This window comes from Mustela lutreola, chromosome 9, assembly GCF_030435805.1.
Source record: "Mustela lutreola isolate mMusLut2 chromosome 9, mMusLut2.pri, whole genome shotgun sequence".
In the NCBI taxonomy this organism is placed as follows: Eukaryota; Metazoa; Chordata; class Mammalia; order Carnivora; family Mustelidae; genus Mustela; species Mustela lutreola.
In genome coordinates, this window is record NC_081298.1 from 93,226,224 (window position 1) to 93,253,534 (window position 27,311).

A 27,311-nucleotide genomic window follows, 5' to 3' on the forward strand; every position below is an offset into this window, starting at 1 on the left:
AACACCACCTGCTGGTCACAGTCATTAAAGGAAGATGTCCTGTCCCCAGGACCCTACTGAGGGCCCAGAGGAGGACCTAAGGAGAGGAGGGCGCTCTGCTGAGCCCACCCCTGTGCTCACACCACATCCTCCCTGCTCCCCGTCTACTCTCCTCCCAGCGGGTTCAGCCTCTGCCTGGATGCCCGCCTTGGCCACCAGATCAGGGTTTGGACTTGATACCCATGAATGGGGATCTGAGTGAAGAGTGGGAAACATGGCCAAGTCTCCCCCTCAGGAATAAAGCCAGGCAACAGCAGATTGTCCAGTGAACATCAGTGAGGAAAGGCCACCGAGAGGGTTGTGACACTGCAGAGCTCACTCTCCTTTATTTCAATAAAAACCAGGGGTAAGTACTGCTTATATTTTGTGGCATTTCCAGGGCCAGGTCTTCTCTACCCCCTTGTTATTTTTGAGCCCCCAGTTGCTTCGTGGGGCTACCCCCAGAACTTCATGTCCAGTGGAGCAGATGGCCTTGCTGGCACTTTCACCTGCACATCCAGGAATAAAATATGCCCGCATAGGTAAAACATGCTTTACCCGGCAGTAGTGCGTTCCAATACAGTTTGCAGGTGAACTCTCTAGGGACAGAGGACCACCTCCTCTATATCTAAAGGGCAGGGAGGAAATGCAGCCCAGAGAGGATGTGCAGGAGGTGAGGCAGAGAGGCTGGGTGGAGGACTGCAGAGACAGAGCTGGAGCACAGAGTTTGCAGAGTGAGGCAGAGCCATAGGGAGCGTGGATACTGATCCAGCTCTAAAGGAAACTTGTTTCCACATCAGCCCCTGACCGGAACCAGATGCCCCCATCTCTGAGAAGAAGGGGCTCAAGTGACAGGAAGTGTGGATGGCAGAGGGCAGTGGGGTCATGGCCCGGACAGGGTCACCAAGTGCAGAGCTCTTCCCACTGAGAAGAACACGGTCTGCTAGGCAGGCAACTGGGAATTGTGTGGGATGAACTGGAAAAGCCCTAAACATTGGTATCAGGGTTGTTTGTGTGGTCTGAAGCGACCTCCATGTGATAAAATTGAGGCTTCTCTGAAGCGACAAGGAACCCCAAGGTCCTGATCACCTTACTGAGACAGGTGGAACTTCTAAATCCTCTCTGCTCTACTCTCCCTTTCCAAGGTCTCCTTTCCAAGCCAGCTGCCTCTATGGGGTCAGAGAATTCCCAGCCAAAGCAGATGAACTCCAGGATGCCTCTGAGACAATTTTGAAGCCAGAAAAATGAAGGTGCAAAGTCACACTGGAATTGGAAGAAAAAGGGGCATGTTCTTGAGTTCGACAAGCATTGGAGCTCAGTGTGTGAGCTTGGGACTAATCCTGTCATGGTTCTGATGTGATGTAGGGCCGTTTACAGATGAAAAGGAGCTTATTGTCACAGGAGGCATCGTTCCATGACTGAAGTGAGGACATCTTTATATTGGCACAGTGTTCATTGTTCCCATAATTGTTGGGCTCACCTGGAATCCAGAACCTACCAAAGGAAAAAAAAAAAAAAAAGCAAAACTTTGTTTCCAATGAAGAAATGAGTGGCTTCAACCCCAGCTATGACCCTGGGTGATCATCACGTTTTTGCACCCGTGCCTGAGAGGAAGGGGATAGAGCCAAGCCAGCCCATAGCTCTCGAGGCCCTACACAAACCCACATGGCAAAGCCCAAGACTTAGAACAGGGGCCCTGCTGAGGCTGGTGGAAGGCCATGCTGCCAAACCCCAGAAGCCATGGAGAGGCCACGGATTTGTCCCCAAGCCCACAGGCAATGAGTGGAGGAGGACAAGGAAGAACCACAAACCCTGTAGTCATCCCATCCTTTGTGCCCTGGCCCTGACCCGGGAAAGTCAGGCCGGGAAGGAGGCTCTGGGACTTACCGTGCACTCTGGACCTTGTCAAATGGAGTATTATCCACCCAGTACCAGTCCCCTTCAGTCCCAGCTTTGGTCAGGCCAATCCAGTAGAAAAGTCCACCTGCCATCTTGTACAGAAACTCCTGTAGGGAAGGAGAAGGAGTGAGACACTACCACGACTCACAGCTGGAACATCTGTCCCTCTGGGTGTCCTTCACCTGTCCTCCATGAAAGCACACACTGACCTCTCTCAAACCCCTTCCCTATCCAGAGTCCATCTTCCAAATTCTGATTTACCTTTGCCCCACAACTTACAGACTCAGGACTTAGGCCTTTTGGCCCCTCAGGAAGCAGATGCTGGAGCGCAAGAAAAACTCAGCTGAACCCCAGAGCAGGGCCCCCAGGAGAAGGGCCCAGATCATGACAACTAAATGTAGTAAGCATTTAACATGCGTCTGCTCAGCTCTTCTCTGAAGCAGGGACTATTCTCATGTACGTTTCATGGATAAGCAGGCTGAGTTGATGAAGTTAAGTAACCTACCCAGGGCTCTAGGACTAGTTAGGGACAGGGTTGGGACTCTTGACCAGACTCCAGAGCACACACTGTTACCTGCTCTAGCAGCCCACCTCACAAATGAAAGGGACTCATTCAGTATTCTGCTGACCAGGTAGGAGACTTCCTGGGTTACGTTAATGTTATTAATGCCTTTGTTTTCTGGGCCCATGGAAAGATCGTACCTCCCAGCCCTCTCTGAAGCTGGGACTATATCTTCATTTGCTTTGGCCAATGAAATATGAGCAGAAGTGATATCTGTTATTTCCAGGCAGAAGCTTAAGGGCCAACATAAAATTTGCCACGTTCTCTCTCCCTGCTTCAGCAATTGTGGAAACACATGCTGAAATGAAGTCTCTTTTGGCATCGGTCCTTGAGTAACCACAGTGGACAGAACCCCTTGCAGGCCATTGCTGGACAGGCAGTGTAAAAGAGAAGTCATCCTCCACTGTTAGGTCACCAATATTCAGGGACTTTTGTCACTGCAGCATACTCTTGCCCATCCTGCCTGATACAGCTGTTAATACACCCCCTTCCAAAAGCCCGTCAGAACAAAAGAACAACACTCACTCACCTGTTCACTCTCTGAGGCCACTGAGGTCAGCTGTGAATCCCTGGACATACAGAACTGCTGGGCACTGTACCAGGTCTTTGGGACTTGAGAAAAGTAATAAAAGTTCTCCTTGAAGTACTTCCAGCCTTGAGAAACCATCTGCAGAATGTCATCTGGAGAACAAGGGTAAAAGATGAACACTGGGGTTCCTGTTTCCTTTGGGTGCTGCCTGTAGGTAGCTCTTGAGTGGGATCTCAGAGACAGCAGTGGGTAGGGCTGGGCTCTGGAGTCTGGGGATTCTTGTGTAAGGGCTCAGGGACACTGTCCCATCTACTGAAGGTCTGGCTGAGAGTGGTAGAGTGTCCGGGCTCAGAGAGGGGAGAGTTAGAGACATTGATCAAGAATCTGTCTCTCCCAGAAGAGGGAAGCAATTCTCTGTTGACCATCACAAGGGGCTGAGCTCCCCAGCTTTGGGGGAGGAACTCAACAGATAAATAGATGGGTTTGGGCCAAAACAGAGACTCCCTAATGCCTTCATATTCTATGCCTTGGTGTGAGAGCCCATGCTGGTGCCTGGTCCCTTCTCTCCAGCCCCTAAGTCCTCCAAGCCCACAGCTGAGCCCTTGCTTCTTAACTGTCCAACCATGCCTGCCCGGCTCCTCTTCCCCTTCCTTCCGCACACACCAGCCTGACAGCCTCATCCCTGTGGCTGCAAGGCCCCATGAGCCACTGGTCAGCTTGCAATGTCCTTTTCTGAGTCACTTACTTTGCCGCCTGAGCAACTTGCTGATGTCCTCCAAATGGCTCTGGAGTCCCTGGATCTTTGCATTTAAAGAGCTGGCTTTACCCAGATCTCTTTTTAGTGCTGGAATCTGGGCATTTAAGTCATTGACCTCCTCCCATCTTCTTGTTAGCATCTGGATCTGGGCAGCGGCATCCCTCACACCAGCTTCCAACTTCCCGATCTGAGAACGCACATGAGCCAGGCTGGCATTTACCATCCGGACCTGAAGGCTGGTTGCCTCCACACTGCCTCTGTTCCTCTTAATCTCAGAACCCAGAGTGCTGATGTTGTCCACACTGCCTTTCAGCAACTGGGCATTGGTCTTTACATCTGATATCGTGCGCATAAACCAGGGATCTGGATTTGAGAAAGTCAAGAGGTCAGCCGAGGGCATTCCCAGGGCCTGGGAGTGTTGTCAGGGGAAAAGAGGAGAGAGGCTGAAGCTCCCCAAGACCTGTTGCTCACCCCCCCCCATTCATTTGTGACATACTCATTCAACACACATGCGATGGGAAACTAGCGCTGGCCAGGAACTCTTGCAGATGCAGATAATGCAAAGATTAATAAAATACAGACCACTGGAGGACCTCACAGGCAAGCTGAAGTGGAGATTGGCACCCAGTCCTAAATTTTCTCTGTGTGTTCAGGGCACAAACGATGCCCTGGTTACCCCCTTGCTGCATCCCCAGGTGCTCCATCACTTGCTTCCCAGCTCTCTCCTTTTGGAGGCCCCTGCAGTGGCCTCAGCTAGGGCAGCACCCATCCCACATCTGCCCACAGGCCCCTTGTGGCCAAGATGGGAGCCAACAATCCAGACTTCTGACCTGAAAGTGACTTCTCCAGAGAATATGGAAAGAAGGAATTGTGAAACCATTTCTCCCCTTGCCTCGTCCCATCCACTGTCACACTCTGCTCAGATCACAGGCTTGGGTGCCAGGTAGGAGACTGATGACAAGCCAAGAGGAAACTCTGCTCAGAAGCTCCACGTCTGAGACCAAATATGTCCCAAAGCCTTGAAGGGAGAAGACGGATGTTCCCTCCCCCTGCTTTCTGGACACCCGGTGGGAGGGAGAAGGCTCTGCTAGCGGAGAACAGGAGGGGCTGGACAAAGCAGAAGACAAGGAGAGATAAGTCACGCATCTGGTGAACAAGGAGGAAGTCTCCTTTGATGGGCCCTTGGCAGAGAGGGGAAGAAGAGCAAAGAGAGCATGAAGGGATCCTGGTCAGGATGGTGAACCACGAGATCTGTCCGCTCATTGGCAGCTTCTCCAACTAGTCAGTTGGGGCTGAGGATACAGCTGGAATTCCTTCTTTTGTGGAGTCAGGAAACATTCTGCTCACTGCTAACAGCTGCCCACAAGGCTCCAAATAAAAGGGACACAGCTCCAGGGGTGGGGATGACAGGGGATAAAGAAATGGGTGAATGTTTCCTGGGGACAAAAGAGCACATCCTTGAGCCCAAGCATGCAAGGGCTGATCCCAATCAGGAAAATCTCCCCAGAATCGGGAAGGAGAGAGCAGCAGCTCATCTTCCTGGGGACAGGGAACCCCGTGGCTGTACCTAGAAAGAGGAGAAATGAGACAACTGGAAAAGCCAGAGGTAAGAGACAAAATTAGACAGCAGGAAAGACAGGGTCTGGATGTTTAGGGAGCTAATGGTGGAGAAGAACCAAGCTGGGATGATAAAACCCAGGACTTACAGAGAGTGGCCTGCAGCAGGATGGAGGCCACAAAGCCCAGTATCAGGGTAATGACTGCAGCCCGGACCATGAGAGGCTTCCTCAAAACCAGGCACGGGTCCGTCTTGGGAGGAGGATCTGTCAGAAGAAGAAGAGAACATTTGTTGAAGGACCTGCCAACAGCGGAACACACCACAGCAAGCAGATTCTGAGCAGAGGCTGGTGCTTGCCTCGGGGCCAGAGGGAGATGTTCTGCTTATCCACGGTGAAGTGCGCATCCGGGACCTCACTCTCAGCAGCCTTCATCCCGCACGCTCACCCCTGCAGCACAGGTGCTTCCAGCCGGCTGGCTCCCTGAGAACCTTTTATCCAGAAAAAAACAGGAAGTGAGTACCAGAGGAGGTGGTCTTGTCATCCCAAAGTTCTCCATTCCGGGTTTAGACACCTTGTCTGGCCTCAGCTCTCTCTGCAAAGTTCCGAGCTCTCAGAAAGAGGCCATTTGTCTTCTCCACAGGCCTGTTACACAGACATTTTAACTCTACTGTCCCAGCACTATTCCAGATCTCTTATAAGACTCCTTTCAACCCTTATCGATCCACACAGGCATTCATACCATAAATACACATCGAGTGCCTCCTAGGGACCAGACACTGGACAAGGACTGGGCCACAAAGATGACTAACTCATAGTCCGTACTCCAGCAGCTCACAATCTGGTAGGAAAGACAGACCAGAGCAAATCAATTACAATAGAGTGTGAAGGGCACATGCACCATTCAAACAAGTGCAGAGATGGAATAATGGTAAAAAGTTCCAGGGAGAAGGATTAGCATATTCAAAAGTAAGGGGGCATAAGACAGCACAGAGGGCCATTTGGTGGTGCTGGAATGTAAAGTGTGTGACAGGCGTGGGAAGGGCATAGGCCGAGAGAGACAACTGGGGTCATAATAAGCAGCTTGAATTTTGACTTATGGATGACATGGAGCCAGTGAAGGCTTTCAGGCAGGAGAGAGACAAGGACAGGGTAACTGAAGAAGGTTCACTCTGAGAGTGGTGAGGAACATTGAACAGGATGTGGGAAGCCCGGAAGCAAGGAGACCGACAGGGAGACCACTGGAATCATATACTTGCTGATACTAAGGTCTCCCACATGACAGAGCATCGCTTTATAAAGTGGGGCTTGGAGATGCAACATGTAAGTGTAAGATGGGGGTTCTCCTCCCTGCCTTCCTGCACTTGTGAGCTTCTCAAAGTGGGGAGGCTTAGCCCCATCAGGCCAGGAATGGCTCCTTCATATGTGGGAGAAGCTCAGGGCAGAGGAGCTGAAGCGGGGCTCAGGGAGGGACTAAGTAAGATCTCTCCTGGGAAGATTCTCCTCTTTGAAGAAGTCTGCCACAGCTGAGAAGCCTGGCACATCACAGACTCTAAGCCAATATTACTTAGAAGAGAGGAAAGAGAAGACGAAAGAGTGAAGAGGAGAGAGGGAGAGAAGGAGAAAAGGAAGGGGCGAGGTCCAGATTAGATGGCTGCCTGGCTGCCTGGCTGGCTGGCTGAACAGATGGCAGATCATGGATGGATTTGATCCATCCACTGGTGGCCGCTCATTTCGCAACCCTGAAACCTCTAGTCTGTGGATTGGGATCTGTCTTCTAGAAGCTACCACTTCTTTCTAACTGTTCCCATTCATTTCCACAGCAAAAACACGAGACAACTGTGATTTATACCTTACTCCAAAATGCATGACACTTCTGACCACGGGACAAGAAAGCTGGCCCAGCCTTAATGAATCTGAGCCAATGGATCTGGATGACAGGGTGGTGTCAGGGACAAGGGCTGGAAATAAATGAGGAAGGCCAAGGAAACAGCCACCCACTCCTGCAGAGGCTTCTGCTGCTTTGATATCTGAGAGGATCCTACCTCCCTACTCAGCCCGCTATACTTATGGGCCCCTTGCTGCTCTCTCCGGGCAGACTGGGCCTCACACTGGAGCTGCTCCTCTCATGGGATGAGGAAGACGCCCAGCTACAACCCTTTTCCCACGTGGCGGGAAAGAAACTGGGCCATAGGGGTGGTGTCCCTTTTGTCCTACCTCATCTCTTCCCTACCCACTTTCTGTCTGTAGCTTCCAGGACTGCTACCTCTTCTAAACTCTGATGTTGGTTCATCCCCCAAACTGAAGGCCTCACACCAACTGACTGCTTGTCTCTAAATGCTTATGACTATACCCACTCTCTTCAGGCTGCTCATTTGGTTGCAGAACTTTGGTTCTACCAGTGTTCAGAAAGGATTAGAATGTTCTGATTCTGGGCTTTTGTGGTTGGTACCCAGTCAAACTCCAGAGTCATCTCAGACCTTCTGCTCCTGGCTCCTGGCCTGACATTCACAACCTGTCATAGTCTAGGGCCTGGGGTAGAGAAGAAGCCAAGTTACTCAAGACTCTGGTAGAAGGGGCATTGGGGGTCCTGGTCCCCTTCTAAGGCATGGGAGGGACAAAAGCCGCCACACAATATTACCTGGAGTGTGTGGCCTCTTCCCTGTCAAAGAGCTGACTTTTCCCAGACCTCTGCTGGTTTGTAGCATGAGGTACTGATGAAATGCCTCTATGCCCTCTCACTGGTCCCAGAAGAGGTCCAGAAGCCTCACCAGGATGGAGCCCACTGCATAAGAAGTCCTGGGCTTGGGCGGCATCTACTCTGAGTAATGGAAACAGGTGCCTCACATAGATATTCAGCTGATCCAGCATGAGGAAGCTAAGCAAGAAGCAACCAAAATCCCGGGCTGTGGGCCCACTGGGGTTTTAGAGATGGTGGATGTAAAAGTCCCAGCCATGAGGAGTTTCATTTCCCACTTGGCAGGGAAGGAGTGAGTCACGAGCTCTTTTCCTATGGCCGTGCTCATCTTTCCATAGGCACTGACTGAGCTCATCGCCCGTGCATCCCTCTGGGGGCCTTTCTGGCCCCTGAGCTGAGACCCTGGGAAGGAAAAAGAGAAGGAGGCAGGCACTTCAACCATACTTTCCTCCCAGGAAAATGGGAGATTCTCTTGGACACTCAGGCAAGCCCAGCTCTTCCAAACAGAGGAGGAACTTTAGGCCAGACTTAGAGTGACCAGAAATCACTGCTATGACGACAGGAAGGGAAGTTCATGGTCATCTCTGTTTTCCCACTCGCCGAGCCCCTGGGACTCTAAGACCTTCTTTGTAGAACGGCAGTGGGAGGAGACCGTTTGTCCACTTTTCCCCTTCTCTGGTCAGGACTCTCTTTCTGCTTGGGGTGGACCATGGACACAATCAGTAGGAGTGGAGAAGAGACGTGGGTTGCTTGAAATGCCCCAGCAGGACCAAGAGTCATCTCCAAGGAGAGGAATCCAGTTCCCTCCAGTCAAGGCATGGAGGAAACTAGAGTGGACAACACATTAGAGAGGGGTGGGGAAAAGAAGAGGAGCACAGAGAGGGGGAAATGGCTATGATATGAGAAAGAAGACACTGTGACAGCTGGTCAGGCTTGTTCACAGCCTCAGAGGGCACCCTTGTGTATCATGGGATGCCAGGTTTGACCAGCAGACCCCAGATAATCAAAGGCTCCTAGGCTACCCTTTGGGTATGTGCTCTGGCAACAGGGGCAAGGGCAGAGAAACCAATAGGAAAGCGGTGCTAGGTGGGACCACTCATCCTTACATTCCTCTGGGACTCCCACTGTGCACCAGGTGTGAGGAGAAAGACAGCCAGAGACCCTGCCCACAGAAATAGTGTTCTTCTTGTTGAAAACATGTACATCTCCCAAGACTCTCCCAAGATTGAAAAGGACCAAGGACCCTGCAGGGGGCCTCTCCTGGCCTTCCTTGACCTTGGGAAGAGGTTCCTCTTTTTTGGAACATTAGGTAGGGGCAGGTTTCTCTGAAACAATGACCACAGGCCAGACGTCAGTGAATATACCATTACATCTGGCGACACCATGTGCAGGGTGGTGTGGATATGAACGAGTAGCCTGGCTCTGTGGGAGGATCGCTGTGTTTCAGGCAGAGGAAGCTGCTCTGAACCATCCAAGCCAAAGAGTTCTTGTATAATCATCACTTCGTTCTTGAGCACAGGGATCCTGCTTGGCAACTGGAGTCAGGTTCCCAATGCCCAGAGCGAGTGAAACCCAGCCACTGTCCAGTTCTGTCTTGATGCGACTTCCATGACGCACGTGCTACGCAAATCTGTACCTAAACCCACAAAAAAGAACAGGACCTCCGAAAACCCCAAATCCCACAACAACATCTCCAATGTCACAACAGGGCTTTCTGACCTCTGCAAACGAAAGCCACTAAGCCAATAAGTTTTAAAATCCCAATATATACCTATGCTCTAACAAATCGTAACACCATTCACTTTATGCCCTGATGCTGTGTATGGTTCCCTCCAACTTTCTTCTTCAACTTTAGCAATAGGTTTCTCTTTCCAAGTATTTCAATTTTGCTCCTTTGTAACAAGTGATGAGATAACTGCTCTCAGCCACCATTTTATGCTTTTAGGTGATTCTCCCAGCTTCCCTTGTACGAACTTCTTTCCCCAACTTAAGATCTCCAGCTGGCCCTTTAACTGGCTGTCTTCCTACCTGGAACCTTAAACTTCCTTTGCCTCCTGCTGCTCCCTAGAGATGGTCCTGTTTCCTACCAGCTGCGGCTTTCATCCAGGACCCTTAGGGTGAGTGTCTCCCATCCTGTCTCCGGATGTTCCTCTACGGGGAACATCCCCACGGGAATTCATGGTATTGCCTTGCATCCAGTCACCCCAGCATCTGTTTACCCACCCAGTGAAATTTATCAAGTACTTGCTGGGTGCCAGTCTCGACGCCTAGCTGTTGGGAGCTCCACCTTGAACGAAACAGTCATGGTTCTGGTCCTGCAGCAGCATGCAGTTCTCTCTGAATAATTCTTGGCATTCCACCTGGGTTCTTGCAAGGAAAATAAAGTGTATCCCTGATTAAGCCTAAAGCAACAATCAAAAAACCTGCAGTTTTAAATGGTGTAAAATATGACATTCTCCCAGACTGCTCCTATTTAAAACACAGTACAGGGAGTGGCACCTGAGTGTCTCAGTCGGTTGAGCATCTGACTCTTGCTCAGGCCATGATCTCATGGGTCCTGGGATCGAGCCCCATGTCAGGCTTCAGGCTCTGTGCTGAGTGGGGAGTCTGTTTGAAGATTCTCTTCCTCTGCCCCTCCATTCCCACTCTCTCCTTCTCTCTCAAATAAACAATCTTTTTAAAAAAATCAAATCAAATCAAACACAGTACAGAAATTTAGGTCCAGGAGCACCTGGGTGGCTCAGTAGGTTAAAGCGTCTGCATTCGGCTCAGGTCATGATCCCAGGGTCCTGAGATCGAGCCCAGAATCAGGCTCTCTGGTCAGCAGGGAGCTTGCTTCCCTTCTTCTCTCTCTCTGCCTGCCTCTCTGCCTACTTCTGATCTCTGTATGTCAATTAAATAAATAAAAAATCTTTAAAAGAAAGAAAGAAAGAAAGAAAGAAATATAGGTCCATGCTTTCATTTCCTGCAAGTAAACTTTTCTCCTAATATATCTGACTTTCAACCACATGAAAACTATATGCTCACAGAGCTCCCTTCCCTGGGTGGGGTGGTAGAGCATGAGAGTTACGTGTCTAGGACCCAGTACAGGGGTCCTCAACTCATGGAACACGTTTGTTAAAAAAAAAAAAAAAGCCAAGGCCACGCCCCCCAAATTCTGACTTATTTGGTGTGGGTTGGGGCTCAGGCATCAACATCTTTAATAACCCTTGAGTGAGTCCTACATGCAGTCAAGGTTGAAGACCTTCAATCTAGTGGGAAAACCTGAGTTCTAGTGGGAAAACCTGAGTTCTGGCATGGGATCTTGGCTCTTCCATACAGTGCTGCGTGGATGAGTTATTTAGGGGAGCATATGTCACCTGTGTAAGTTCAAGAGCAGTGAGACAACTTTCTATGGAAACACCTTAGTGCTGCATAACAAGATTTGCTCTGTCTAGATGACTGGTGGATAAAAATGCCTGGCAGCACTTGTCCAGAGTTAATGATCTTGAACTGGAAAGGGAAAAAGGAGAGAGCCATGTTGTGGCCAAGAAACCCAAACCTCAAGACTCTACAGCTTCATTGCTCTGGGACTTGAAAAACAGTAACCCACAGACCTGGCAATCACTCACATAAAACACAAACATATTCACGGAGAATCAAAACTCTCACCAAAGGCATTCAGCAAAAGTCACCTTCTGGGTATCAGACTGCACTGGGTGGTCAGCAATAAACATAGGAGCTTACAATAAATATAGCCCAAATAAGTATATCACGTGCTGTGTTAAGTGACATCAAGAAAAGGACAAGGAGCACTCAGAGCATGTGAACGGAAGACCTTGTCAGAGCTGGCCTTATAGAACAACAGACTTGGGCCCTGAAGAGTCTGTTGCAGTCCCAGCTAGGAGACAATGCCTTGAAACACTGGGAGGTGCTCAACAGCATGTAGGATCTGCTTTAAAATAGGGCTGTTTGGGGGTGCCTGGGTGGCTCAGTTGGTTGAACATCTGCCTTCGGCTCAGGTCATGATCCCAGAGTCTTGGGCTTGAGCCCCGTGTTGGGCTCCCTGCTCAGTAGATAACCTGCTTCTCCTTCTGCCTGCTACTCCCCCTGCTTGTGTTCCCTCTGTCTCTCTCAATCTTGCTCTACCTCAAATAAATAAATAAAATCTTTTTAAAATAAAATAAAATATGGCTATCTCAGGGCACCTGGGTAGCTCAGTTATTAAGTGTCTGCCTTCAGCTCAGGTCGTGATCCCAGGGTCCTGGGATTGAGCCCCACATCGGGCTCCCTGCTCGGCGGAAAGCCTATTTTTCCCTCTCCCACTCCCCCTGCTTGTGTTCCCTCTCTCACAGTCTTTCTCTCTCTCTCTCTGTTAAATAAATAAAAGCTTTAAAAAATAATAATAAAATAGGGCTGTTTCTTCCCCCACAGTACATGGATCTAGAGTATTTATACTAAGGAGTATAATTAGGTAGTATCTCTCACATTGACATAACATGACCCATCCTCAATGGTCTTACTTCCCTTCTGAAAGTCTAGATCTGCTGACTGGGGGTACCCAGAGGAGAGATACCCTGACTTAGGAGCTGGGACTGCTATCAGGCTATTTCAACACCTCATGCCACTGGAAAAACAGGCTTAAGAAAAAAAATCATACTTTTGGCAATGTCTCAGACTTGATTTTCCAAAAGCAGACACTGAGATGGCATTTGGTGTATAGGATTTTCTATGAAGGAGCAACATCTGCAGAAGGGAGTGGGCGAAGGCAAAATTAGGCAGAGAGAGAAACAAAACTGTGGAACTTCAGTACAGGACCAACAAACCTGAGTCAGCTCCATGAGGAGCTCCAGAGCATCAATGACTTACCAGAATTGTCCCATGTTAGACTAAAATGTCCCTACCTGATGAACCCTGCATTAATTATTTGTTGAGTGTAGGCCACCCACAGAAGTACAGCCCTAAAGGAGCTGACAGCTGGAGACCACCTGCTCACAGCCCCAACAACCAGTTCAGGCAACAAGCTCTTCTTTGAAGGGGGATCTGGGAACTATATCTCCATGTCTACCATGTAGAATGGTTGATCTGACAGTCAAGGGAATAAGGTTCGCTGACACACAAATGGGATGTGGTGGCATCCTCTAAGATGGTCCCCAATGATCTCTGCCTCCTGGTAGTCATGCCCTGAGGATCTTGAAAGAATGACCCTCCCCCACTCGTCATGTCTTCAGATGAGACCACAGTCGCTGGTGCCCAACAGCCGGAACGTAATCTCATGAGAGACACTGAGGCAGAGGTGCCCAGCTAAGCCACACCTAGATTCCTAGCCCACACACACTGAGGTAAAGAGTGTCTGTTGTTAAAACCACTGAGTTTGGGGGTAATTTGTTAGTCAGCCATAGATGTCTAATATAGGGGGCAGGGAGGATTTTGACTGGAACTCAAGCAATAGATATACCCTGGGGCATCTTCTAGGTCAACCTGTCAAGTTTGGCATCCTTAACAAATGGGCTGACCAACAGAGGAATAAGACAGCTCAGAAACAAAAGTCACCCTCATCCCTCCAAGTCAAGAACACAGGCAGTCGACATGCTGACTGAAGAGCAAAGGAAAACAGAATAAATGGTTATGGAGGGTGGTCACATGGCCTTGTGAACTTAGCCGAAACAAGGTCTAAAGCCACTATACCTGTATTTCCTTCTTGCTGTGTCATGTATCTTTTTTATTTAATTTCATTTTTCTTTCTTTTTCCTCTCACTTATCATTGGATACCCAGAGAGGGTCATGACAGAACTAAAGAGGACGACACGATCACTCAGTGATGTTGGACTTGGAGCTGGCTGCAGTAACTCAGAAGACAGTGGGCTGTCCACTCTTGGAAAGAAGATGTGTCTGGACAGCTTACAGCTGCACTAGGTCAGGCAAGAGCAGCTTGGGGAAGTGCCAGGATGAGGGAGAGTGTGTATACGGGTACTGGGCTGTAGAGATAACTTGTCTCTTTGTCCAGGATGGCAGTACCCTTCTTAATAATGAAAAATCTCAAAATCAGTGGTAAATAGGACCACAACTCTGAGTCAGAAGACAAAAAGGATCAGACATTACTTCTTTCAAGCTCCCTCGAATACTACTCAGGCACAAGCAATCAGATGTCACCATCTGCATGACCAAGACAATAATGCACTACCTCAGAGATACCCGAGTCTTCAAGGGAATTCAAGGGAATTCTTGAAGGGAGTCTTCTCTGATGTCCTCCTTTCTTTGGTCCTGCCCCATTTTCCAAGCCTTCACACTGAGTCTGAGAACAAGTGGTTACCTTCTCAATAAACTTCTTATATGCTTAAACTATGCAGACGCGGGCTTGTTGTTTCGATCAAGAACCCTAACTGATACACTCACAGACAGGTCTCCTTCCTATTAAGATTGATCCAGTTTTCCCTGCAGTGTGTTAAATGGAACACTAGTCCAGAAGTATGCTCAAAATGGGTTCAGAGGTTAAATAAGTTTGGTAAACAGTCCATGCTGTATGCCTTTCTTGAAGAGTCATGGTAGCTGCGAGCATATTAAAGGTTCTGAGAAGTTCTGTGTTAAGAAAATCTGTTTAACATTGTTTATAACAGGGTTTCCATTGCCATTTTTCTTTTACACTTAATTGATGACACTTCTCACTCTGAGAAACACTGTCCTGGAGCCAAAAAAAGGAAGATTCAGAGAGAGACTGCAGTTCCCTCCAATTTCTAAGTTCCAGTTTGTTTGCTCTATGAGGTCTTGCCACTTCCCCAGCTGAATCACACAAAGAGTCATCACCCCCTTCCAAAGAAACTATCCATAGAATATCAGCCCCAGTCTGTTGAATAATATGTACCTTCCCCCTTAATTTCACATAGTTTTCTCTGACATTAATTATTTTCTTCTCAGGTCTGTCAAAGGCCTCTCTATGTAGCTTTATTAACCTTAGAATGACTAATAATTGCTTTACCAAATCTGAAAACACAGCAGATCCCCCTTATTAACCATTTTTGAAATAAAATTTTCTTAGCCATTCTTGTTCTTTCAAATTACCTTTTGGTGAGATACAAAAACAAAGTCCAATGCAATTTTATGCAAAGGTTAATTTTAGTAAATTTAGTAATTTTAGTAAAGCTGTAAAATAATTTAGGAAGACCTGACATCCTTAAAATAGTCTTCACATCTAGAGCCATATGGTATCTGCTTCTGTTATATCTGTCAGTCTACATTTTTGAGTTTCCTTCAGGCAGGTCCCAGGATTTTTCTTTTCAAGGGAAGAAGACAAGGCTATTATTATTTGTAGGTGAAATGATGTTTTCCCTAAGAATCTGAAAGAACCATCTGGAATAGTAATTTGAATTGATAAAAGAGTTCAATAATCATATGGACAAAACAATCCACATGAATAACTTTCCTGGGTACACAAAACAACCCAATAAAACTACAACTACATAGAGATATAGGGGAGATCCCAGATATATTTAGGGGCAGAATTAACAGGACCTGGTAATGGGATTGGTGTCATCTGTGGGCCCCCTTCTGCCCCACAATCACTCTCCAGAAAGAACCATATTGGATTATACAATATCATTTCAATTTTAGAGCCCAAATTTTATGTCTAAAGGACACTTTCAAAATTTTTGGCCTTCCTAGCTTCAGCCCTGCTAGTGAGGTCTTCGCTACCTTTCCTCATCTCGTTCTTTTCATTCCATTCAGGCGGAAGTGGTTTGGTTAGCTGGTCAGCTCCCACCCCACCATTTTTCTCAGAAATCTGCCTGTAAGCCTCTCTGTGACTATGTCCGTCTCGCTCTTGCCTGATTGTCTGATGAAGCAGGAGGAGATGATCCACTAGAGTTGCACTGGGAAACTGAAAAGAAGAATGCAGATTTAGAATAGCAGTAAAGAAGAATGGAAGAGGAAGCTCCCTGGGGGTAAGGAAATGGACAGACAGCCCTGAGAGGACTATTCATACAGTGGCCTTGTACATTTCAAAGGCTCTCAGATCCTTTGAAAAAGGAATCTACCATGCATGGAGGTTGGCAAGGGAAATGACAACGTTCCTTTTCTGGACTAATTCAAAACCTCGCAAGTTATACCTTCAGGAAAAAATATATCAATGTAAATATTGTTATTAGGACATTGACTTGTTGAGTGACAAGCAATCGGAATTACAGGCTTTCAAGAATTAAAGGTTACATTCACAGCACTTAACAACCTCCGAACTCCAGACATCCTAAAAGATTCCTTTGTTATATGAAAACAGAACAGGATTACACCTGTTCAACAAGTCTTCTCACTGGCAAGGAGAATAAATTTGGTGTTCTTTGTAGATTTTCTCAATATACCTGTTCATCAGAACTCACTTTAAATAGGTCTGTTTCGGGGTACCTGGGTGGCTCAGTGGGTTAAAGCCTCTGCCTCCGGCTCAGGTTATGATCCCAGGGTTCTGGGATCGAGTCCTATCCTGGGATTGAGTCCCACATCAGGCTATCTGCTCAGCAGGCAGCCTGCTTCCCTTCCTCTCTCTCTTCCTGCCTCTCTGTCTGTCAAATAAATAAATAAAAATCTCTAATAAATAAATAAATAGGTCTGTTTCCCTATAGTTACGTGGGAGGGAATGCTTTCTGCTATAGTTTCTAAGATCTTTTTCACCAACGAGCACGCTTTAGGTTAAACCTACTCTCAAGATTAAGTCCTTTAGTCCAGGAGGAAAGTCCTGGGAAACTTTAATATGGGGGGTGGGGGAAGGTAGAAGAAAATTTTAAACAAATGAAATATGCAGTAGTATGCTCAAAGACGTTTAACAACGGGCTCTCTAGATCTAGAGGAGAAACCCCGATTTGTAATATTTGCCAACTGTCAATGTGTAAATATTTCCACCACGGCCATTAAGTAACCAACACGATGTCACTGAAAGCAGAGTTGAGAAAAGATGTATATGATAGGCTCTTCACAGCCTGTAAGGGCTAATTCTAGCATACCACTAAGAGATAAGTAATGTTTTCTTCCTGTGCCCCAATCTATCCAGTTACGTCGTTTTTCTCCAACCTTGCACTCCAGGAAGGAGAGGAGGAGATGCAGCTGTAGGTTGGCGACAGAAGGACAGGGGTACTGTTAAATGCTATCAGGGAGACCCAGAGAGCGGAAAAGATTCAAAGACCCAGCATAAAATAGAAGGAATGAGTGCCCGGCCCTCTTGGAGGTCCTCCATTCTGAGCATTTATTTGTCCATTTCCACCAAAAGTGTGCTATTGTTTGCTTTAAGTTCTGTCTGTAAATTCCAGAAGGAACTGTTCTTCTTCCCTGGCCACAGGAGGCCTGGCTGTCCCCCACGACCACAACTCCCTGATGAGGGCACAGCTCCCTTTCCTGGCTGTGGCTTCCAATTACCTTCTTGGGAGTGTGTGACTTGACAAGGGAATCCCCGGGTTTCTGAGTACTTTCCCTGAAGTGAGAACCATCCATGCCCAGTGTTTAGCCACTGAAGAAATGGGGTGGGGGTGGGGGTAGCTATCTGTCTATAAAGAACAAAAACTCTTCCCATGGATATAGTAGCTCCAGGTACCTTGGGACATTTCCCAGGTATGGGAAGAAATGAGATGCATAATGGGATTAAGCAGTCCCTTGCTTCAAAGGATTCGCATTACCCTGGAAAGAAAATTAAATATCTATCATCTTCAACAAAACACTTCAGGATCTGGTATCTGTCTACCTCCATGTTCCTATCTCCCACCACTCCTTCTCACTGGCTTTCTTCACATTTGGAAATATTCCAAGCTTGTTTCTTCCCCAGGTCCTTTGTACTTGCAAATGTATGTATGTATATATATGTATGTACATATACAAACTTTCTCTTGCTGAATCATTTGAAAGTGAATTGCAACATGGTAGCATTATTTGATATTTCTGCATTTATTCTAAAAACAAGGACATTCTCCTCCATAATCATAATACCATTACCACACTCAAGGAATTTAATGTGGCTGCAATATCTAAACTATATATAAATGTCTAAAAAATAAGTCCCTTATACCTGGGGGTGGGGAGAAGGTCCTGACTCTAGGATCCAACTAAAGTTTGTGCATTGCATTTGATTGTCATGGTCCTGGAGTTTCCTATAACCTGGACCAGGCTCACTGCCTCATCCTCACATGTGTGCATACACACACACACACACACACACACACACACACACACCTCTTTTTATCATTCATGACACTGACATTTTGGAGAGTCCAGACCAGTTGCTTGTAGAATGTCCCCAGTTCTGGTTTTGCCTAATTGCTTCTTCATGATTACACTCAACTTACGATTTTCTTTTTAAAACACTGTGCAGCTCGACAGTCCCTCACAGGTAGGGTGCTGAGTGGTGACTGAGCTGGGGACGCAGCAGGTGTGCACCAACTGTGGCTGAGCCTGGCCTCCAGGTGTCCCCTGGGATCCACCGTCCTGATGCTGCTCAGGTCTTGAGTCCTTCTAAGCTGGAACAGTAGTGAGGAACTTTTCATCTAAGGGCCATGGAGCCAAGGATCTGTTGTTTTCTGACAGCAATATCTGAACCCCTGGGGCAAACATGTCTTAATGGAGGACAAAGAAACCAAGAAGTGGGACACCTGGCTGGCTTGGTTGGGAGAGTGTACAACTCTTGATCTTGGGATCATAGATTCGAGCCCCACATGGGCATAGAGCTTACTTGAAGAAGAAGGAGGAGGAGGAGGAGGAGGAGGAGAAACAAACCAACCAGGAAGCAACTGTATCCAGAAAGCTGTGTCACAGGGACCGCTGACCAAGACTAAGAAGATGCCCCACAAAGCGGAAAGACTGTTTCCTGCCAGGACTGGCACTCAGTGTGTAACCTGGAACCACAGAACCAGACATGTCACACATCTGGGACACCAACCACACCTACCTATTGTGGGGAGGGATGGGGAGGGATGAAATCTTTACTATGTGAACCCTGAGAGCAGAGGTTGGGCCCCAATCTCCCTAGATGCCCTGAGACTCTGCTAGTGGTGTCTTAAAAGCCATCCAGGAACTTGGGTTGAGCTAGTTCAAAACTAAAGTGACCGAATGAAGACTTCTACTTCTGGCCAAGAAGGAATAACAGTGGAAGAAGAAACAACATTCAAGAAACCATGATCTGTAAGACACTGGACATCATCAGGATGCCTGGGTGGCTCAGTCAGTTAAGCATCTGCCTTCAGCTCAGGTCATGATCCCGGGGTCCTGGGATCAAGCTCTGCATTGAGCTTCCTGCTCTGTGGGGAGCCTGCTTCTTTCTCTCCCTACTTGTGCGCTTGCACACACTCTTTTTCTCCCTCACCAATAGATAAATAAAATCTTAAAAAAAAAAAAAAGACACTGGACAATAGACAATAAAAGACGGGAACCCTGAGATGTAGGAAACAAGTGAGGGGAGCCCTACAGTTGCCCCTGCTGTATCTTGAGAGCTTCCACAGTGTACAAGGAAAGAATAGGCGGAGCCCAGCATACTCCCTCAGTTGACGGGACAGAACTGAGAGTCCAAGAAGACGGAGGCCACTAAAGAACACAGCACAGAGCTCCCAAGAAGAGAGAGCTGCACAGATGCTCAACTCCAGAGAGCTGCTGAGGTTCTCCTTCAGTGTCTGGGAGAGTACTGGCCACGCGTCTGGTCATTAAACAAAGATCTGTAGAGCTCACACTTCATTAATCAATATGTTGAACACTACATCAAGTACTAGTGATGTACTATATGTTGGATAACTGAACATAATACTAAAAAAAATCAGTAGGAAGAGTGTGGAATCCCATTCCCTACTGTCCTGCCTCTGCCTCTCCTTATCACAATTACACCATGCGTTCTCCATCAGAGGCCCATAGATGGCGCCATTACCTTTGCCAGGACACAGAATTACTCAAGGCTACCACTTAGAATACTGTTTTCACAATGTGTGTGAATCTGGTCCTCCTTAAAATTTTGTAGGATGGCATGATAGTTATAATGGAATCCTGGTCTTCCAGGAATTCCAGACCCCCTTAATAAATGTAGCAAGCAATACTAGTAATCCTGTCCCTATCCCTCATTCCCAGGCCAGGACCCATGAGGCTTCTGTAAAATGCATAAAGTAGGGGGATTCTTTGAACAGAGAGAGACAGGTGATGGCTTTATGGAATGGTCTTATCCCCAAAGAGCAGACATGAACAGTCTTGGCCTTCAGAAACCAGCCAGAGTGGAGGTGGCCTCTATCCCACCAGCTGTGATTGTTCAATACAGTAAGCCCTGATGGGATCAGTCCCAACAGTCTAGAACATTTAGAAATGCCAGGTCCCTGTTGGGAGAAGAGCCCCTGCAAAAAGGGAGATAGGCAGCAGGGGGACTCCATGTTTGCCTGCTCCACCAAAGCCGTTCTTGCCAAGGGCAAGAAGACCTCCACCAAAAAAGAAAGACACCTGGACAGCAAGTGCCTCCTGATATGATCCAAGTACCACTCATGAGGTTCTATTGTCCAAAACCAGAAAAAAAAAAAGAAAAATCAAACCTGAATCTGATAAATCCTCCAAATCAAACTGCCAGAGAACAGAGCAACATGGTTAAAGACACCAGAGGGGCCAGCAAAAGCCAGCATCAAAAATTTGAAGGATTTATTGTCTAGTTTTTACATGTGTGTGCATGCACACACAAAGTTGAACAGTTACAGACTTTAAAAGTCTAAAAGAGGGGCATCTGGGTGGCTCAGTTATTAAGCATCTGCCTTCAGCTCAGGTCATGATCCCGGGATCCTGGGATGGAGCACCTCGCCTTGGGCTCCCTGATCAGCAGGAAGCCTGCTTCTCCCTCTCCCTCTGTCCCTGCTTGTTTTCCCTCTCTCTCACTCTCTCTCTCTCTGTGTGTGTCAAATAAATAAATAAATAAATGCCCAAAAGAGTGTGTCAGACAGATATGGGTTTTTCTTTTTTGGGGGGATACTGACTGAAATAAACTACTTGTAAAAAGACATAGGAGATAATATAGAAAATATAGACAATGACTAGATATTTGGCAATGTAAGAATTAGTACTAATTTATAGCTATCATTATTGCATTATTGTGGTTATTCTAAAGTTCTTCCTTCCTTTTTTTTTTTTTTTTTTTTTTTTTTTTTTGAGAGTTCTTACTTCTTAGAAAGACATACTGGAGTTTTTGTAGCAAAATGATATCATATGTGGGATACGCTTTAAGACAATTTGAGGGAGAACAATAGGGGTGGAGATCAAATAAGAACAGTCAGTTGTTGAAGCGGCATAATTGGTATATGGCAGTCATTATACCAGTCTCTCTGCTTACGTATTTGCTTAATACATAATAAAATACATAATAAATAATAAATACATAATAAAAGGCTAAAGAGAGAGAATTTCTTAGCAAAGTGCCCCAGGCAGCCACAGTCAACCAATCAGAGCCGAGATGATGGAGCAGCCTTCTCTGCTCAGCTCTGGGCTGGGGCATGGTAATCCTGGCAAAGAGACTGTGAACCAGGAAAGAACCCAGTGGTCTTAAAGGTGAGTCTGTTCGGATAGGGTCAGAAATCTGATCCTTAGAACCTGGCTATTTTTAGAGAATGCTTGCTTACTTGCTTTCCTTCTTTGTGCATGTGTGTGTCTGTGTCTTTTCATTGTTACTACTTTTCTCCCTCAATCTTTGGTAAAATTCTTTTATGAAAATTCCAACTTCCTTCAGAGGTAATCAGAGGGACCAGGGAAATTGGGTTCGCTTACTAAATGCTAAGACCTGCACTTTCATACCCAGCCCTCTTCTCCCACTGGCTCCCAACCTGCTGGCAACTTCGCCTTTCCCTCCTAGCATGAAACTGGGAGGAACTTCTCTGGGGCATCTGACCAGTCCAGGAGACATATTTTCAAGGCAATGAAATGGATAGAGGTCTGGGAGGAGCTGGAGACTTCCAAATGACCATACACATAAGGACCAGATTTATCAGGCATACAACAGGGTTTGAGGTCAAACGTTTGTTTGCCTGTGTGCAGTTTGGAGCAAGCTGCATTTCCATGTTTTCATGTTTTTATTTTTTTTTAAGATTTTATTTATTTATTTGACAGACAGAGATCACAAGTAGACAGAGAAGCAGGCAGAGAGAGAGGAAGGGAAGCAGGCCCCCTGCTGAGCAGAGAGCCCGACGCGGGACTCGATCACAGGACCTTGAGATCATGACCTGAGCCGAAGGCAGCGGCCCAACCCACTGAGCCACCCAGGCGCCCCTCAGGTTTTTATATTTTTAAGGAGCCTGGGCCATGTGTGTTTGCCTCCTCCCCCAGATTCCACGAGGAGTGGGGGGTGGGGGGCAGACCAGCCTGGAGCAGGAGGGGACATGAGGCATGATTGTAGCTCTTGGCATCCAGAACAGAAGGGACAGTTTTGACCTGGAGGCCACATAATATATTTTTAAAACTGGGATTTCAAGGTTATTCATACAGCATGAGACTCACAAATAACATCCCTTAGGCTCTCAATAAGTACCCGATTTGATGTAACTTTGCCTTATTCTCATTTATTGCCTACTATTACCTTCATCTAAGTGTAGCTTCCTTTTCTCTTCCGTTTCTATTAGGTTTCTATAATAATAATGAAGTTTTCTTTCCTTGTGGAAACCAAAACACAGCTGTTGTTAATCTTTTGTTCAGAATACCTCTTCTGCATATTTAATTTTCTCTCTTTCTATGACTTCTGTTATCTGGACTCTGGCATTTGTACTTCTACTGCCATACCTCTTAACTTCAATTCAAAATTTCCTAATTATTTATTCTTCACTGCTTCCTTCTGTAAGACATCTGATCTTGCAATATTAATTGTGCCCATTCTATTATTTTTCCCATCTGTTGTGTTATTTCAACTATTGTATTGCTCACATTTAATATTTCCTCTCACTTCTTTTTATAATTCCTTATTCTTTTTTTTTTTTAATTTTATTTATTTATTTGACAGAGCGAAATCACAAGTAGGCAGATAGGCAAGCAGAGAGAGAGAGAGAGAGAGGGAAGCAGGCTTCCTGCCGAGCAGAGAGCCCGATACGGGACTCGATCCCAGGACCCTGAGATCATGACCTGAGCCGAAGGCAGAGGCTTAACCCACTGAGCCACCCAGGCGCCCTGATTCCTTATTCTTCTATTATTAATATCTTCCCTGCTTCCTTAAGTGTATTTATTGAGGTTATTTTAAATTATTGGTCCATCTGTTCTAATACTTCAAAAGATACATGTTATCTCCTTTGTTTCTTTCTTTGAGAAACTTGTTTTCCTCAGGTGTCTAGCTTTTTTGGCTTGTGAGGTCATATTCTCCACAAAATTCCAACCACTCTGTCTGAAAGTGAGTTCAGGGAAAGAACCGAAGTTCAAACTCTGGTCCTTCTCAGCCATGTGAGCATAAATGGAAGGGAGAAGATGAGCCTGAGATGAGCACCAGAACCACAGGTAATCACACCTGTGTGCTCTTACCCCACTTTTCTACTTCGGATCCCACGGAATGGGTAGTCTCTTGGGTGACCCCCTAGCCCTGGGAGTGTAGAAGAGGAAAAGTAGAGAATAAATACAGGAGGCCAGTCAGTTCCCAGTGACTTTCCCAGTTACCCCAACAAGACCTGTTCTCTGTCCAAATAGTACCCTAACGACACCTAACCAAGCTCAATGGGTCCTTTTCACAGAGTGAGGGAGGACATGATGTTTTCCCAAAAGCAATAGAGTAGGGACAGGCCAAATCAAAATTAAAATAATATTCTGCCCCAAATTAAACAGACACTTTCATCTCTTTGTGGCTTTTTAAGTTAATAAGTATCTCAAATACACACAGACACACATACACACACAGTGTCTTATCATCAGATTCCAGGGTCCTCCCCCAGCCTGTGACCCTAATGTCTAGGTGGCTACAACACTGTCCATGTTGAAATCCTCCCCATTTTTACAACCCACCAAAAAATGCCACTTCCTTCATTATGCCTTCTCTGAGCACCATGGCAAGAAGGTCCTCTCCTCTCTGAACTCAGCTCACATTGCCAACAGCCTTTATAGGTCCTGATGGCTTTCTACCACACAATTTCATTATTTGTATATCTATCACATCTCCTCTGCTCATTCATTTGGCCTTGAGGAATGCTACTTTGCTGAAACAGGCCCAGTATTCAAAACACCACAAATTCCCAGTGGCATCATCCAGGCTCACTTTAGATGATTCTCATGCACAGAAGCCACATATTTGCCCTTCTGAATGGCCCCCAGCCACTGTCCTGAACACGTGTCCACCACATCCAGGGCAGTGACGTGAGGAGCACCAGGATCTCACGTGCTGACAGGTCAATGAATTAATGGCCATACCATTTCCTTCAACTTTACATACATGACAAAATGGAGCCACAGAAACCAACAGTCCAAAGTGACCAGATTTAGAGATGACAGCAACAGCAACAGCCTCTGACTCTCTTCTGTGACTGTTTTCCTGGAGAACAGTACTCAGTCAGGGAAGGCCTTCTCACAGGACAGAAGAGCAGGCTAGAAAAATCCTGTCCTCCTGATCTTTCGGAGGACCCAACTTCCCCAACATTTTCGGTATTTTTGTTGTCATATTTTACCTGTTCAGCTAAAGACAGCAGTTGTCCTCTTGTTAAGTTGGCAAACACAGTTAAGAACTGTTGCCCCATGGTCTTGAAGGATCTAATCTCCAGCCACCTGCCCAAGATGTGTGACAGGAAGCTCAGGAAAGAGCCAGGTGAGGCCTGGAACAAAGCAGACACAAATGCACACATCAGAAGTGCCCCACCCCCATCTGTCCTCCTGGGGTCCTTCTGCACAAGAAAGTTCCACCAGGTGGGCTCTTACAGAGTCTACCGTGCTTGTTCAAGTGTAACTTTATGGTGACCCCTGACCCTCCTGGTACCAGACTTGTTCTTTATACTCACAGTTATTCCCATATCATCAGTCTGTGCTATTTGCTCCTGTATCTGTTTCCTCTACCAGACACTGAAAATGACGACACTGAAGGGAGAAGGATGGTGATGTCAGGCCACAGGGCGGCCTGGGGTGGGGGTTGTCGTTGTTCACGACCACAAGGTGGGTGTTTTCATCATCCAGGTACCCTCAGAACTCAGGAAGGGCTTCAGAAACCAATACAGAATGCCCTTGGGCCCCGCGGCCACAGCTCTCTGGGCCCCGGGTGGTAAAGTCCCGCCCCCTTGCCACCCCCCGCCGAGGTGCCGGGGTTTAGGGAGAGCGGACTCCAGCACTTAGCGCAGACAGATAAACCAGAGAAATGAGACCCGCTCCTGGCCTCTGTTCCAGGCGTTCCCGCCGACTTCACCGGGTTCTGCATCCGGCTCTGGGAGGCTGGGAGAACCAGGAGGGCCGGCGCCCTCGCCCAGCGCGCATGCGCAGGGTCGTCGGCGCGGGGCGAAACCCCCCTAGTCTCTTAAGCTCGCAACCAGCAGGGGGCGACACGAGGACGCCTCCCTGCTTGTAGACGGGAGCTGAAGACGTCGTGGCTGGAGGGTGGGCTGGCACCTCGCTGGGGACGGCGAGGAAGAGAAGAGAAGCGCCCAGCTTCTCCCGGTAAAATTAGCGGAAGGATAGGACGTGGCAGTAGAGAGCATGCTGGCGCGACCCCCGCCGTCTCCGCCACCCCGGATCGAGCGCTTACATGCTCCCCGCCACCGTCAGCGTGGTGTGGCAAGGGGTTGAGAGGTGCAGTGGCTGAGGAAACAGGCTTCAGCCTGAGAATGAAAGACTTTCAGCCTCACCGTTTACTCTGATTTTAGGCACCTTATCTGGCCTGAGCCCTGGCTTTCCTACCTATTAAATGGGGGTAGTAGACCCCACTTCACTGGGTCATTATGGAGCTCGCAAGCACACAAGTAAGTGCGTAATGTTAACCCTTATCAGAGCTTTTCTTCATACAACACTGTTGCCTGTCTGTGCATCTCTGTACTCCCCCCATGAACCCCCACCCGGACCCACCACATGGCCTGACTCGGTGAGCTCCCCTGGGTACATAGTGTGGGTCAGTCAACTTGGTATTACCATGCACAGCACCAGCCCTGGTAAAAAAAAAAAAAAAAAAAAAAAAAAAAAAAAAAAAAAAAAAAGAAAGGGAAGGAAGGAAGGAAGAAAGAAAGATAAAAGAAAAGAAAAGAAAACCTGCTCAGGGAACCAGGGAGAAGCCAAGGTGCTGAGTTGAGATGAGATCCCAAAGGGTCCACACGGGGTCCTACAAGAGCCCCTGCTCAGATCTCAGTCCAAATCATTTGCTCAGATCGGCAGACTCCAGCCCCATGGAACCCAAGGGCTTTGCTGTGTCCTAGCAGCCTAACCTCTCTGCTGTGTGGAAGGATGGGCTGCTCCCTCCCTGAAGCCCCCTGGTCCACCTAGCCCTCAGGGGGTGTTTAGTCCTCCCCAGTGTGTTTTGTCTGAGTCTCCACCCACCTCTGTGTCTCAGACTCTGCCTGACTCTTATTTGTGCTTGTGTCTACCACTGAGGCTGTAGATCAGAAAAGAAGAGGAGGGAACACCACCTCTTTCTAGTTCCTGCCTGAAGTTGGTATATATGATTAGCCCAACTCAACTCTCTCCCCAAAACACAGCTGGAATCTCAGCCCTTACCTCAACCTGCAGCCTGTGAAAATTCTACTCTTCTGTTCACTGCACAGCCCCACTCAGGCTCAGCCCAAAGGGACATGGAGTAGGATCTCCCTAAAGGGGCTGCAGAGCCCTGAGAGACTGCTGGCAAGGAAAACATGTCCTATTCAGGAAGAGATGGCTGGCGAGAGAAAGGTCCTGGGGACTCTCCACTGGACAGTTTCCTTAGTGAGCCTAAGGCCAGGGAGCCCTGGGCACTCTCTTCTCCCTTGTGGCTCAAAGGCAGGTCCACCTCTAACGCACGCAGCACCCTTGTGAAAATTAGCTCAGGCTGGTTTTCAGTCCCCATTTGCCTTCTAGGCCCGGTGACCTTGTATAATGCCCAACCTGCTCAAACTGTACATGGCAGAAAACTGCATCCTGCTAGTCCCCATGGAGTGTAGAAACTCAGACTGTGAATCAGGCAGATGTCCGCTTGTCCACCTCTACACTCCAGGACAGTGATGGGGGCAGTGACTGCTCCTATAATAACATAACACTTCTGGGGCACCTGGGTGGCTCTGTGCGTTAAAGCCTCTGCCTTCAGTTCAGGTCATGATCCGAGGGTCCTGGGATCGAGCCCCACGTCAGGGCTCTCTGCTTATCAGGGAGCCTGTTTCCTTCCTCTCTCTGCCTGCCTCTCTGCCTACTTGTGATCTGTTTGTCAAATAAAT

General features: G+C 47.5%; 1 protein-coding gene across 1 annotated transcript; it reads right to left on the reverse strand.

The window, feature by feature from the left end:
• Window positions 1–345: 345 nt before the first annotated feature.
• Window positions 346–25,371, reverse strand: CD207 (CD207 molecule). Its single transcript, XM_059187992.1, has 8 exons — window positions 24,930–25,371; window positions 24,603–24,746; window positions 5,681–5,812; window positions 5,472–5,588; window positions 3,754–4,128; window positions 3,009–3,160; window positions 1,906–2,024; window positions 346–1,512 (listed from the first exon to the last, which is right to left on the reverse strand). Exons 3-8 carry the CDS (start codon window positions 5,754–5,756, stop codon window positions 1,362–1,364), a joined length of 990 nt encoding a protein of 329 aa, XP_059043975.1. The 5' UTR covers window positions 5,757–5,812; window positions 24,603–24,746; window positions 24,930–25,371; the 3' UTR covers window positions 346–1,361.
• Between the last annotated feature and the right edge of the window lie 1,940 nt (window positions 25,372–27,311).

Excerpts from the sequence above, each read along its gene's own strand:
- CD207 (XM_059187992.1), bottom strand. The coding sequence starts at position 5,756 with ATGAAGGCTGCTGAGAGTGAGGTCCCGGATGCGCACTTCACCGTGGAT. Across the intron at positions 4,129-5,471 it reads CCTGCTGCAGGCCACTCTCT|ATCCCTGGTTTATGCGCACG; the intron begins GTAAGTCCTGGG and ends TCTCAAATCCAG. Across the intron at positions 2,025-3,008 it reads TGGCCTCAGAGAGTGAACAG|GAGTTTCTGTACAAGATGGC; the intron begins GTGAGTGAGTGT and ends CCTTCCCTACAG.